Genomic DNA, 15,289 nt, shown 5'->3' with positions numbered 1-15,289 from the left:
TTACTGAGGATTATTTGTTCTATCCATTTCCCATATCTTCCATTTAAAATAATGTCATTACTTTTGTAATCAGGAAAAAAACGTTATAGTTGACACTAATAATTATTAATAATAGCAGCTATGGATATTAAGTGCCAGGCACTGCACAAAACAATTTATGCACATTTAATCCTCACAACAACCCTAAGAGCAAAGTATAATCTCCATTTGCCGTATGAGCAAAAATGAGGATCAAAAAGGTTGAGTGACTTAACAAAGGTTACAGTATGCAGCACTGCCAGAATCCAAACCCTGAGGAACAGGGAAAAAAGACTGTTGTTCCACTATCAGAATTCCTATAGGAGATCCACATTTAATACATGCAGTTAACTGAAAAGAAAGGCAAATGATGAGGCAACCCACTATCACAATGCAAGATCTTCACCACCCATAAATCTAAAAACCCAGATGAGGGGCGCCTGGGTGGCTCAGTCGGTTGAGCGCCGACTTCGGCTCAGGTCACGATCTCGCAGTCCGTGAGTTCGAGCCCCGCATCGGGCCCCTGTGCTGACAGCTCAGAGCCCGGAGCCTGTTTCAGATTCTGTGTCTCCCTCTCTCTGACCCTCCCCCATTCATGCTCTGTCTCTCTCTGTCCCAAAAATAAATAAAAACGTTAAAAAAATAAATAAATAAATAAATAAATAAATAAATTAAAAACCCAGATGATTCAAAGGCCTTTGAAGGGAATTATTTTGTTTCCTTGTCTTATTTGGCTTTGACTTTGGCCACCTGTCTTTGATTTATTTTCTAAGGAAAAATGTTCTTCTCTAGATATTAGCATATAAATTACATACAACTAGTCTCAAATCATAAGACTCTCAGTGACAGAAACAGCACCTCCATTTTGATGTGAAGATTTTAAAACATTTTTAAACATTTTTAAAACATTTTTAAAATCTGACTGAAGGCAGAGATTTAAGAATGAGAAAATCTATTTGCTAATTTAAACCATCAACTGGATAACTTCAGAAATATTAGGTCACTAGGAAGTTATGATTTCATGCACTCAAGTTAAAAGTTCACAAAGTAATCACACTATATAAGAAACACCATTTTAGGGGTGCCTTCATGGCTCAGTTAAGCATCTGACTCTTGATCTTGGCTCAGGTCATGATCTCATGGTTTGTGGGACTGAGCCCCAGGTAGGGCTCTGTGCCAACAGTGCAGAGCCTGCTTGGGATTCTCTCCCTCTTTTTCTCTGCCCCTCGCCCACTTGCTCTCTCGTTCTCTCCTGAAACAAATTTAAGAGAAAAAAAAAGGAATAAAAAACAAAAAAAAAAAAAAAGAGAAAGAAACACCATCTTAGAAACATAAGGCACTTTTGTGTAATTTCAGTCCCCTTAAAAAAAAATTTAAAAATTTATTTCACTGGAATAAACTTCCAACTATCTTTCTCTAAAAATTATAAAAATCGATATCCTTAATATCCTGAAATTTTTCTTAGTTTATATACAGCAAGTATAAAAATTCTAGAAATGTATTTGGAAATATATAAAGAATATATAGAGAGAGAAATTCCAGGCAAGAGATTGACTTTTTTTTTTTTTAATGTTTAATATTGTGTGTGTGTGTGTGTGCGTGTGAGAGAGAGAGAGAGAGAGAGAGAGAGAGAGAGAGAGAGAGAGAGAGAGAGCGCGCGCGTATGCACACACAAGTGGGGGAGGGGCAGAGAGAGAGGGAGACATAGAATCTGAAGCAGGCTCCAGACTCCACAAACTGTCAGCACAGAGTCTGATGCGAGGGCTCGAACTCACAGTCTACGAGATCATGACCTGAACCAAAGTTGGATGCTCAACCGACAGGAGCCACCCTGGCACCCCGACAGCTTTTTTGAAATAAAATTACAAGCAGTTTATTAAAGAACAATACACTACATTTAAAAATAATACTACATGAATAATTTTTAAAAATACAAATTTGCTTACTACTTACAGGAAATGGCTCCAATCCCTCCTGAATCACAAAGCCTTCAATAACATGCGTTAAAATCTGTGGTTTAACAATAGCCTGTGGAGGTTTGTTTTCTATACTGGGAATGCTGCTGGGTACAGAAGTACTATTACTCCTTGTGGTAGCAGCTGGAAGTAAGAGTGGAGGTGGAGGAACAGAAACATGTGAAGGATCTGATGGAGATTTAATTACTGAAGCACTGACTGATGCCACAGCAGGTAATTCCACTTGCTCTGAAAAAGAAAAGTCAGTTTTTATCTTTATCATTCTGTGCAGGCAAATATGAAAAAAATTTAAGAATAAACATTAACAGCAATAATAGTTAAGATCTAGTGCTTTAAAACAACATCCTAAGAACTTTATATTTAATCTCATTTAATCTTATGAGATAGAAGCCACTATTATCCCCACTTTACAGAAGGGGATAACTTGCTAAAAGTTATCATTCCAACCTTGGTTACAGGTTACATTCCAACCTTGCCCCATAAGACACAAAAATATTTTAGAATGTCAATTTAAGAATATGAAAATTGTTGCTTTTAAAAAATTTTTTAAGCTAAACAGATATTAAATTCCCTGTGTTCCTGTTTATATATTCCAGATGGCATGGGGAGGGGGGGGTGGTTGGTGGGGAGTACTCTGAAAGTACACTTAAATAAAAAAGGATCATAAAATCCATAAAGTAGAGACTTTTAAAGGATTACACAGCATTCATCACCTTTATTTCAAGCAGTAAGGCTAATCCAATCCACGTACATTTTTTTAATACCTCTTCAGTAGCAATGTGTATGTCAATTTGGAGAAACACTTTAGTACCAGGCAATTGCAAAACATTGGGCTGGATCACTGTGATTCCTCCCCTTCAAACTCTGGTGACCACATTAAGATAGACCCCACAGCCTATGATAGAGACTTTACCTAGCCGTACGATAGCACCAAACTGTATGAAAGCCGTACGATAGCACCAAACTTTACTGACTGTATGAAATAGAAAGAACCGGCTGAAAGCTAAAAATATCAGTGACTAGAGATGTCTGAGAAAAATAACAAAAAAAAGAGCACATGTGTAAAGATAACAGTATGATTTACTGAGCACTTACATGCCAGGTACTGTGCAAATGCCTCACAGGTTGTAACTCAATTAATCCTCAAAACTAGCCCAAGGGAAACAGGAAGATAAAGAAACTTGGTCAAGGACACACAACTAATTAAGTAATGGAGCTGGTGGGATACTAATCTAGGGAATCAGTTCTTGAGACAGTGCTCTTATAATTGCTGTGGTAACTCCTCTCCATCATCAGTATGAAAAGGGTTGACACCACTATCAAAAATGCTCAAAATATAGCCCAGTTAGGTAGAGAAGAAATAGGAATCCCTAAAGAATAAAATTTTCAGCTAACAATACAGTGTAGCGATCATCTGTATAATCTCAGAAATGGAAAAGCTAACAATTCACACTCAAGAACACGAATGTGATTAACATCATATAATATATCTGATCACAGCACTGTTATTATAAGCCATTTATTAACCTAGTTCCACCAAATAATCCACCAAGATAAACTGTACTGGAAAACCTGTTAAAAATTACACAATCCTTGGGGCGCCCGGGTGGCTGTCAGTTAGGTGTCTGATTTCATCTCACGGTCCATGAGTTTGAGCCCTGCATCAGGCTCTGTGCTGACAGCTCAGAGCCTGGAGCCTGCCTCCAGACTGTGTCTCCCCTTCTCTCTGCCCCTCTCCCACTCTCGCTCTGTCTCTCAAAAATAAATTTTAAAAAGATTTAAAGAAATTTTTAAATTACACAATCCTTTATTAAAAATTAAACAAAAAAGTCAACAGAAAAATGCTAGTTTATTGATTTCACGGAACACATGCAGTATTATTGTATGCATGGATTACGAAACTGAGGAACTCCAGAAAAATTCTATCCCACATTACCAAATCTTCACATTTACTCATAGAGTAAAAGGAAATTAAATTATAAAATTATAAAGTGGGATTGAAAGCCATGTTTTATGTTTGAAAGAAAATATAAATCTACGGGGGTACTGAAAAATAAGATAAAATATTAATGTCCCTTACAGATTTATAGATATTTTGTTACTTTAGAAATATAAAGCTGCATTAAGTGTAATTTGGCTTATTCAGAAAATATTGCTTGGTGTATTTTCCAATTAATTTTTAGATCATACATACAAATGTGCCAATCTTACACAGAGTCCTAAATGTTGTTAAAAATAGAGCTGTAAGTTACTGACTTTTTGAAGAGGCTAATAGCTATTACTTGCCAGTATATATAATCAGCTGTTAAAAATAAAAACAGGTGAGAAACACTGATGTTATGAAAGTAGAAAAATTACTACATTCTCTAGATTTAAGATAACTACAAGAGAAAACACAAGTAATAGGACTTTGCCACAAGGTACTCTACTTATTCAAAGTCTCATTTTCTGAACAAGATCTGTGAGCTTTTTTTTTTATTTTTTTTAATCTTTATTTATTTTTGACAGAGAGAGACAAAAACAGAGTGCCAGCAGGGGACGAACAGAGAGAGAGGAAGCAGGCTCCTGTCTCTGAGCTGTCAGCACAGAGCCTGACGTGGGGCTTGAACTCACGAACTGAGAGATCATGACCTGAGCTGAAATCGGACGCTTAACCGACTGAGCCACCCAGGAACCCCCATGAGCTTTTTTTTAACAGATGCTTTTTACTTGTATGGAATTTTTAGAGATTTACAAAAACTAAATACTGGATGGAAACAAATCCCTCTGTTTTTGCAGGGTTTGCTTATTTTATGATTTGCTGAGAGCTATTCTAAAAAATCAACCTGTGCTTGCTCTGCCCCTTCATAGACACTACAGAAGAGTAGTAGGTATGAAGTAAATGAGAAGAAGATTCTCTACACTGTACCTAGACAATTTAGCCTGAGGGATACACGTGACAGAATCCTGAACTGTGTTCCTGAGGGGAAAAAAAATGTGAAGCTGTGTTTGTGTTCCAGTATTTCAAGTGCTTAAACTTTCTTTGTTACCATGAGTAATGCTTTTAAGGTAATTCAGTCACAGTCACAATGCAAGGTTAGTATCCAATTAAACTTTTATTTCTGTCTTTAAATCAAACTCCAGGAAATCTGCAGCAAAATTAAATCCATTTTCAGTGTAGAGAAACTACAAAGATTTAATACTATAGTTAGATTTTCCTAAATCTAGTTTTTGTGGTATTACTTTGAGTAAACAAAGGCAATATTAAACTTGTCTTAAATATTTTATCTAATTTTACTGACTAAACATTTTCTGTTTTTCAGGAGGGAGAAAATGTTGGAAGAAAACTGATTTCTCCCTTTTTTGTGCCTTCCAGAGATTCTCACGGATAGTAAGGGAATAAGGGTTAGAGTTGTGGCACAACTGAAACAAAGGGATGGCAAGAGTAGCTTTGGTAGCAAAGTCAGTGTCCTGTTACAATCTGTGTCTGTACCTGTGACAGGGGTTCTTATTTACTGTAAATAATCACGAGAGTCATAAGATATTCAAGAGGACTGAATACTTACAAGGAAGACTGAATCAAGATGACTATTATCTGGATCAAGCTTTCTGTAAAGAACCATATGGGCTCTACAACTACTCCTCTTTGCCACAAGAACACGAAAGTCAACATAGACAATATTTGAATAAATGAACGTAGCTGTGTTGTATAGAATTTTATTTATGGACAATGAAATTTCAATTCTGCATAATTTCACATGGCATGAAATATTACTCTTCTTTTGATTTTCCTCTACCACTTAGAACTTTTAAAACTATCCTCAGCTCATGGGACATGCAAAAATAGATAGCAGAAAAGATTTAAAGCATGAACTGTAGTTTGCCAGCCCTGATCTAAATTAAATATTCATAGTTTTTAAAAATCTAACATGGGGGCACCTGGCTGGCTCAGTGGGCAGAGCATGCAGCTCTTGATTTCAGGGTCATGAGTGTGAGCCCCATGTTGGAAGCAGAGTTTACTTTAAAAATGTTCTTTTAGGGGCGCCTGGGTGGCTCAGTCGGTTAAGCAGCCGACTTCGGCTCAGGTCATGATCTCGCGGTCCGTGAGTTTGAGCCCTGCGTCGGGCTCTGTGCTGACAGCTCAGAGCCTGGAGCCTGTTTCTGATTCTGTGTCTCCCTCTCTCTGACCCTCCCCCGTTCATGCTCTGTCTCTCTCTGTCTCAAAAATAAAAATAAAAATGTTAAAAAAAAAAAAAAAATTAAAAATGTTCTTTTAAAAAGAGGGAAAAAAAGAAAAGCTTTTATTAAATAGATACATAGATAAATTAATTGAAATCTAACATGGAATGTATTTTTTTAAGACCTAGACAGAGGGCTATATGAGTTTTATTTTAGTAAATGTTTTAGTTTTAGTAAATGTTTTATATAATGTTTTGTAAAATGTTTTAGGTAAAATACCTAGGATTCACAGTCATGTTAATATCGTGAGGAGGAGCATACAGAAGATTTACTTGATTTCATGAGTAGCACTAAAGTAGTGAATAAAAATTTAAATGCTTAAGGACAATGATTTTTTTAATCCATGTCTCTAGTAAAGAATTAGTGAGGCTTAATTTAAGAACTGTCTGGGAAAGAATATTTTTAAAAACGTACTCAGCCTGGATCACAAGTAATTACGAGGAATGCCAAATATGACTCAGAATGTTTTGTGATTTCTGGAAAACATAAGTGAAATCTTTTTATAGAACTTTGATTTACCCTAATTTTTAAGCTTAGAAATAGCTTGACCAATGAACCTGATGGGGCATATAAAACATATCTGTAAAAACTACTAAAAATTAGAAGGCTAAAGTATGTTTTTCACTTGGGTGGCTCCTCATCAATTGTTTTGTTTCTCATGAAAAAAAAAGAAAAAGAAAATCTTGAATTCTATTATATTTTGCTGTAAATAATTACATAAAAAACTAGTTTAATATCATTTCCAGTGGGGGTTCTATACTCACTTTATTACACTTCATTAATTTTACTTTACTCAACTTTATTACTAACATTTACCTAGCAGAAAATTTCCCCAAATTTAGGTATTTCCTCACCTAACAAAGGATGTTCGGAAGTCAAATCTTCTCTGCCCACAGTTATAGCTGCTGGAGACAGTGTGGGTGGTGGTGGCGTTCTGTCCATCCGAACACATTCATCTGACTCTTCTGGCATTTCTTCTTCACACACATCTTCTACTTGATAAACCTACAATGACAAACCACACTGCCTTAAAAGGTTTCTAAAAATATATTTACTAAGGTGTTCCTAACTTAATTGAAAAAAAAAAATAAATTCTAAGTGTTTTAAATTTTAAAAAGGCAAACGACCATGGAAGCAGAGTTGAAACTATTTTAGCTTCTATTTAACAGATTGAAAAGAAAACTTTGAAACAACTCAAATGAGGTTTTTCATAATGCTCGAAAATATTTCACTGAAAGTAAGTTGCGAATCAGTATCTAGGCTACAAATTACTAAAGTTTCCCAAAAGGTGACAGTCAAGTCAGGACATATTCTTAATTTTGAGAATTAAAAAAAAATTTTGATCTTATACACTCAATAACTAATTGGGGGATTTGCTATTGTTTCTATTAACTTCCAACTGTCATAAATAAAAATAAATGCTAGTACTTTTCACAAGCACACTAAGTAATTCTCCAAAATGACACATAATATATCAGGGACTGCGTAAAGGACTATACCCCAGGTTCTTCTTTATTATATTTATGTGAATTAAAGATTAAATTATGAAAAATAACATCTAAGAACATACAAAAAAGGTATGCAATTACATCTTTAATTCTTTAATCTTCTGACCTACTCAAGAATCTAATGAATTTTTATAAGCTAGTATCAGGTAAACAGAAAATACATGTCCTTGAATTAATACACACCCAAACCCACCACTCCTAAGCCATCTGACACATTATTTTTAGTTCTTCAATATTGTTTCATACTTATAAAGTTTTTAATTTTTTAACTTGACCTTTGCAATCCAATGCTAAAGAGTATACTTAAGAAAACATGGACTCAATCTGAGAAGGTACTATGTAACTAAAAATAACTAATTTTTCATTAAACTTAAGGCTGTTTTCAAAGTCCACTTCTAGACTATTTTTATCATTATTTAATCATTAGTTTTAATTTTTTTTATTTAATGTTTATTTTTGAGAGAGCGTGAGAGACAGAGTGTGAGTGGGGGGAGGGGCAGAGAGAGGGAGAGACAGAATCTGAAGTAGGCTCCAGGCTCCAGCAGTAGCACAGGGCCCGACATGGGGCTCAAACCCACGAACTGTGAGATCATGACCTGAGCCAAAGTTGGAGGCTTAACCAACTAAGCCGCCCAGGCGACCCGATTTAATCATTATTTTTGAAAGATGATAGGTTACAAAAAACAAAACCACAAAGCAGTTCCTTTTTCTAATATACAAAGCTTATTACTTAAATTTACAAAGGTCGTAAGTTTTTAAGATTAAACTGATTAATAATTATAATAAATGTTAAAACAAAAAACCTTTCAACAACATTCACAAAAAACTTGAGGTGATATCTAATACTATATGTATTTTTTATACTATCTTTTAATCAAACTATTGAAAAAGCCTGGTGATTTGAAGTATATCTTGGTCAATATAAAAGTGATCAAGATTTCTAAAACCAACATAAACCAAATGTTATAAAAGGGACTATCAAGTTTCATCTACAAAGGCATAGCTAACAGCAATACAGTTTAAAAAAAAAAATTAAGCGCGTGACCCTTGTTCAGCTCAGGTCATGATCTCATGGTTCATGAGTTCAAGCCTTGTACTATTAGTGCAGAGCCTGCTTGCTTGGGATTCTTCTCTCCCCCTCTCTCTGCCCCTCCCCTGCTCATGCTCTCTCTCAAAATAAATAAATAAACCTAAAATAAAATTAAAATTAAAAAAACCAAAAAACACCTAACTTCCAAAGCCTCTAATTTTTTTTTTTTTTTCTGAGAGAGAGAGAGAGAGAGGGAGGGAGAGAGAGAGAGAGGGAGGGAGAGAGAGAGAGAGGGAGGGAGAGAGAGAGAGGGAGCAAACATAAGTGAGGGGCAGAGATAATCCCATGCTGACAGCATGGAGCCTGAAGTGGGGCTCAAGCTTACCCGATGTGGGGCATGAACTCATAAATGGTAAGATCATGACCTGAGCCAAAGTCAGTTGCTTAACCAACTGACCCACCCAGGAATAAAATATCTTAAAAGAAAAAAAAAAGATCTTTTCCTTTTAAAAAATTTAAAAATCCTAAAAAAATAACTTTAATCCTCCTGTTGCCAATAATTTTATACCAAATATGATATCCGGAACTGTGATGTGAATCAACTAAGTAGGCTACATTTTTAAAAATTATTGGGGCACCTGGGTGGCCTCGGTTAAGCGGCCGACTTCGGCTCAGGTCATGATCTCACGGTCCGTGAGTTCGAGCCCCGCGTCGGGCTCTGTGCTGACAGCTCAGAGCCTGGAGCCTGTTTCCAATTCTGTGTCTCCCTCTCTCTGCCCCTCCCTTGTTCATGCTCTGTCTCTCTCTGTCTCAAAAATAAATAAATGTTAAAAAAAATTAAAAAAAAAAATTATTTGCTCCCACCCCTGCATCTGGAAACCTGTTTCACCAAGGGAGATTCCTTGCCTGTCTGGATCCTCAGAAGTGAAAGCAGTCATTCATTATTGTACAGTACAATAATGAGAGCTGCTAGTATCTGTTCACATGCCAATTTTTTTAAAATGATGATAATGTCCAACACAGGTAAAGTCATCCAAAAGGAATGTCCTAGGGGTTAAAGGGAAGAAAAAAAATCTTCTAACGAGGGGCATCTGTCATAGTGATTACCTTAATTTGACAGTGGCAGGTATGTTGATCAGAGGTTATTAGAAAAGTATGGTTTTATCAACCAGTTAAGGTACACCTGTGCAGCATTCCTTTCTTAGATATTTCCTTAAAATGTTTAAATTCTCTCTTTAATATTCATGCTGCCACAAAGTCTAATCATGCAAAGAACTCTGATTTTTTAAAAATAATGAACAAGTTTAAAAGGATAAAAAGAGTCACTAATAGCATATTCTGAAATAATCTATGAAAGAATATTATAAAATAATTTTCATTCTTTATAGGTAATTCTAACTAAACATACTTTCTTCCAAATCTGCTATGTAAAGGCAAAATAAGTTAATAAAAAAAGTAGGAAATCTATCTATCACAGACATCTGGCACCATTAAACATAAAAAAATCTAAGTGCAACAACTAAAATATCGAATAAGACAAAGAAGTTGATGTTTTACTCACAAGATTAGGAAACTCCACAATTTCTGTTTAGCCCATAACTAAAACTATTCTAAAACTAGCAATGACTGCCAAACTTACCTCAATAAAGTACCTTAGTCCTATCTGTCTACTTTTCCTAAATAAACTGTGGGACATTTATTGGTTCTAAATTATCTACTGTCACACATCATACCCATATATCAATGAAAAATTTTAGTTTCATAAATGTATCTTTTATAATATATATTTTTAAGAACTACACTGATGGGGGCACCTGGGTGGCTCAGTTGGTTGAGCGTCTGACTCTTGATTTCAGCTCAGGTCATGATCCCAGACTCATGGGATTGAGCCCGACATCGGGCTCTGCACTGGGTGTGGAGCCTGCTTGGGATTCTCTCTTTCCCCCTGTCTCTCTCCCCCACACTCTCTCTAAAATAAAAATTAAAAAAAAAAAAAAAAAATACCCTGATTTAACTTCGATATTCATACTTATCTTCCAAAATGTTACATCTCTTAAATAAATATATATTCCTATCTTTAAATATCTGAAACAACCAGGAAACTGAAGAAATGTGTAATTCACAAAGAAATGTGATTTGATAAAAAAAAAATCAGATTTGATCAAAGGTAATAAAAGAAAAACATAGTTTAATAAATTTATCTTTGAGAAAGATAAAAAATAAGATAACACAGAAACATCTACAGTATGTATGACCCACACCAGTGATAGCAGAAAAATGTACTATTTTCATGGGGGGAAAAACCCAAAAAAACTCCAAAATAAGATAACGTACATTTTTTAATTATTATTTTTATATTCATTAAAATAAAATTATTTTTTAAATTTATTTTACTGTTTATTTTTATTTTTGAGAGACACAGAGAGAGAGAGAGAGGGAGAGAAAGAGAGCACACAAGTAGGGGAGGGCAGAGAGAGAGGGAGGCACAGGATCCAAAGCAGGCTCCAGGCTCTGAGCTGTCAGCACAGAGCCCGATGTGGGGCTCGAACTCACAAACCGTGAGATCATGACCTGAGCTGAAGTCGAATGCTCAACCAACTGAGCCACCCAGGTGCCCCGATATTTCTATCCCAAAGTTTCTCCTAACAAAGATAACTAGAAAAATAGTAGGCACAGAAAGAAATTTTACTTTGTACTTGTAATTACTGTACACTTTGAAGCCTGTGTTTTTATGTTACAATATCCACTATAAATTCTTACAGAAATCTAACAGATATGGAGACACGATAACTGAATGACAAACTTATTTCTAGATGCCCATTGCTGTTTCTGTCAAGTTGTTGTTATTATTTTTTTTTAGTACTCTCTACATTCAACATAGGGCTTGAACCCACGACCCCCAAGATTAAGAACTACACGTTCTTCTAAGCCAGTGACACAGACACTCCTCTGTCAAACTGTTTTTCATAAAAGTAAATCAAAGTGGAATTCAATCTCTCTCTGCATATAAACATCAATGAGGATGACAAGAATAAAGAATCTATAAATTTGCATCCTGTGAACCAAAATGTTTCCCATTGAAGAACAGACTTTGAAACTCCTTTCCTTTCTGAATTAGTGGTTATTAATTTTTAAGTGATAAAACCGCTTCAGTGAGGTTTAATACAAAACCTCCTTTGGGAAGACTGTCTTCCTCAGTTATAAACTAATTATGGATTTGATCATTCTGCCTAGACATTTAACAATCTTATTTCAACTTTTATTGTAAATCATTTTATAAATTTAAAGTCTTTTAGAGAATGTTTAAAAAAATTCTCCAGGATAATTTTCTAGGCAACAAGTACCTTTGCTAAAGGTTTATTCTAAAAATTTCACCACGATCTATCTCAATTATTCAAAACTTTTACTCCTCCCAGTGGATTTTTTCATCTTCAGATTCAATTCATCCACTCAGTTTTTTTAGCTTTTTAAATGAGAAATCTTAAGTACATATTTTCCCTTCATAGAAATTTAAAAATCACAAGTTTAGCAATTCTAAAAGATGGTCTACAGTTAATGTTTTTTGCAAACTTGGATTCTTTCCTAGAATAGATTTATTTATTTTATTTTATTTTTTTACAAAACTTAATTACAAAATGTAATTGTACCCAAAAATTACATCATACAAGCATACCTCTACCTTGAAACCAAAGCCCCTAAAGGCCCAGGACTTCAGAATGCACACAACCAAAAAGGTCAGGTAGATAAACCATACGTTTAAGAACATACAAGCCAACAGAAGGGATCTATGAAGGATAATCACCTTAAGAGAAAAAACTTTGTGCAGATGACACTGGTTCAAATGCATTCCCTTGGGGAAAAAAAATCAACTCTGTAAAGATAGCAGATGGATTTGTTTAAATAGTAATAAAATTAACGAGGGACTTTAATAACCATCACAAATTATCAAGCATGCAACCATACTACAACAAATGGCATTTTTTTTTTTTTTTTTGCCCATATAGCATGTTTGTCAGACACTGACAGATGGAAATTTCAAGCTTTTTAAATTCATAGGCATTTAGATCTAGCAATATAACATAATGTGGGAAAAAAAGTTTTTACTCTCAGTTCAGCAAGAAAGTCAAAGAGCTTCCAAGGGCTTACCACTGGTGGATCAACAGGTGCTGGTGGTTGTACTTGTAGGTTTACCGCAACAGTCTGTGGAGGAGGAAGAGTCTGAAATGGCAACTGGACCAAAGCTTCTGCAGCTGGAAGCTCCTCTTCTGACACCAAAGCATTCTGCACCAAAACCTGGCCCTGGGATAGAATTTCAGGCTGCACTTGTAAAGACTGCATAGACTGCAAGGGCAGTGGTGGAATCTGAGCTGGAGGAGATGTCGACATCTGTGGAGGGGTTGCAATTGGGATTGGAGAGGACTGCAGGGTTGAATATGGCTGGTGTGATGTTGGAGACACAATCTGCTGACCTGGGGACACCAAAGCGGACTGCTGAACTGGGCCAATGTGTACGACAGGGGAAGCTGGAAGTGGAAGATGGGATGGAAGATTCAGCTGTGCTGTAGGTTGCACCTGATTAGCAGTGGACTGCTGCAGGTTTGACCCTGGCTGGAGAGCTGATGACACAAGAGGGTGTGGCTGAATAAGTGCTTGTGGATGAATAATTATAGTAGGAGACTGACTTGGTGAATGAGGCGGTGGAGGAGACACCACTACAGACTGCTGTGCTGACTGTGACTGGCTAGGAGACATTGTTAAAGAAGGGGGATGGCTCTGAATTGGTGAACAATGCTGTGACTGGGCATTAGTAGGTGCTGGAGGAAGGCCATGGTTTTGGAGTGGCATACAGTGCTGGGATGGGGGTGGGTCTTGAGTTGGATTCTGAAGTGTGATTGGCTGAATTTGCTGTTGCTGCTGTTGCAATATCAGCTGATGATGGGAAACCTTGGGAGGTGGTGAATGAAGAGGAATCTGCTGATGTTTTATTAGAGGATGAGGCTGAATTGGAGGATATGAAGCTGTGAGAGAAAAAAATGACAATTAGTATTTTTTCCAGAAATATCATAAACATTTTTAAATAAATCTAAAGGAGGCAAGTTTTCACATCAGAGTGTCATAATCTCCAGAAATCTTTTATAAGACTTTCAGACAAGAGTGATTTGAAAATATAATAACAACTTTTCCTCAGAAAACTATAAAGACTTCAAAAAATAACCTTACTGTGATAAGGTCAAAAGAAAAACTGCCTAAAGCAATTGATTCATACATCTGAAATATACACATGATTTATTCTTATTAAATTTTATAAGTCATCAGAATATCTGCAGTAACTTAACAAAGTTTATCCATCTGAATTCCTTTTTGGGGAGAAGAGAAGAAGTACCACGAACAAATGTAATATGTATATAAGTAACTTCAAAGTCATAAATATGCAATATCAAAATTCATAAATGTCTCATCTTTTCTAATCTATGTCTAAATACTCTTCCAACTAATAGTCAATGTAATTATTTATAAAGCTTCCCAAATAACTTTCCAAATTTGAGCCAGGATAAAAAGTTGGTATTATTTGACTCAGAAAATGTTTTGTATAAAAAGTAAATTCAGCTAAGCAAAACACGTGTCAATTCTGTACCACTGTTCAATAATCACTGTAACTAAGAAATAAAATCTCAGAGGCCATTCCAAATCTAGGAGAGCATTAGTTTTGCTTGCAGAGAGAATCCATGCTGTCTAAATAAATGATCTTGTTTAACTTCTCTCCCCACCCACCAAAAATAAAAAAACCAACAACAAAACCTACAGTGATCACTGATACTATCAGTTTTCTCCACACAGGAGTCACTCACAAACAGGGATAATATATGTAAGAATTAGCAAAATCAAGTAGTAAATATTTGTCCCATCATTATGCTTTTTCTGCATACTAGTGTGTATGTTTACACAGAGGGGGATGCTGGGGAAATCCTGTTTACTTAAAAATGGACACTAGTTTCACTAGAAGATAAACTGAAAAGATTGCTTAATATCATATAAAAGCTATATACACTTAAAATAGGTCTAAAGACTCTGCAACATTTTCTTTAAATCTCAGAATGTTAAGATAAACCTTGCATCTATTTTTGTACTTAACCACATTTGTGGCAAAAAGCCTTATGAAACCTTGTAACAACTTTAACATTCTTGCATTTGGTTGGTTATCATTTAAAATTTGGAGATCCTTTAAGGAAATTAACATCTGATTAACATCTCAAAAGAGAGGGTTCAACAAATATCCACAAATTGTATTAAGAAAAATGGAGATTAGGTCTAAAATTTCATTTAACAAAATAATTCTCACATAACTAGCACTTCAAATTAAGACTGAAAATTTTACACTAGTACTTTATAAATGTGTTGATAAAGATTATATTATAGAACAGTCAATAAAATCTTGAAATTCTTTTTTTTAAGCTTTTTTTTTTTAAGATTTATTTATTTATTTTGAGAGACAGATATGGAAGGCTCATGTGCACGGGGAAGGGGCAGAGAGTCCTCAG

General features: G+C 35.4%; 1 protein-coding gene across 8 annotated transcripts in view; it reads right to left on the bottom strand.

Annotated features, from left to right (window-relative positions):
* The window catches only part of PHC3 (polyhomeotic homolog 3), a 91,741-nt gene that overhangs the window by 37,180 nt on the left and 39,272 nt on the right, over positions 1–15,289 (bottom strand). For 7 of the 8 annotated variants that reach the window (XR_006193011.1, XR_006193012.1, XM_042903148.1 and 4 more), the window contains 4 exons: positions 12,897–13,768; positions 12,553–12,600; positions 7,067–7,217; positions 1,972–2,222 (listed from right to left, as the gene is read on the bottom strand). Coding sequence is in view for 6 of the 8 variants with exons in the window: in XM_042903148.1 (XP_042759082.1) it covers positions 1,972–2,222; positions 7,067–7,217; positions 12,553–12,600; positions 12,897–13,768 (1,322 nt within the window). In the remaining 2 variants the exon portion in view is untranslated. The remainder of the gene's footprint in view (positions 1–1,971; positions 2,223–7,066; positions 7,218–12,552; positions 12,601–12,896; positions 13,769–15,289) is intronic. The other variant, XM_042903150.1, reaches the window with a different exon arrangement.

The sequence above is a fragment of the Panthera leo genome, chromosome C2, assembly GCF_018350215.1.
Source record: "Panthera leo isolate Ple1 chromosome C2, P.leo_Ple1_pat1.1, whole genome shotgun sequence".
NCBI lineage: Eukaryota > Metazoa > Chordata > Mammalia > Carnivora > Felidae > Panthera > Panthera leo.
The sequence above is the reverse complement of the archived record's forward strand: the minus strand, read 5'-3'. Positions and strand labels throughout refer to the sequence as shown.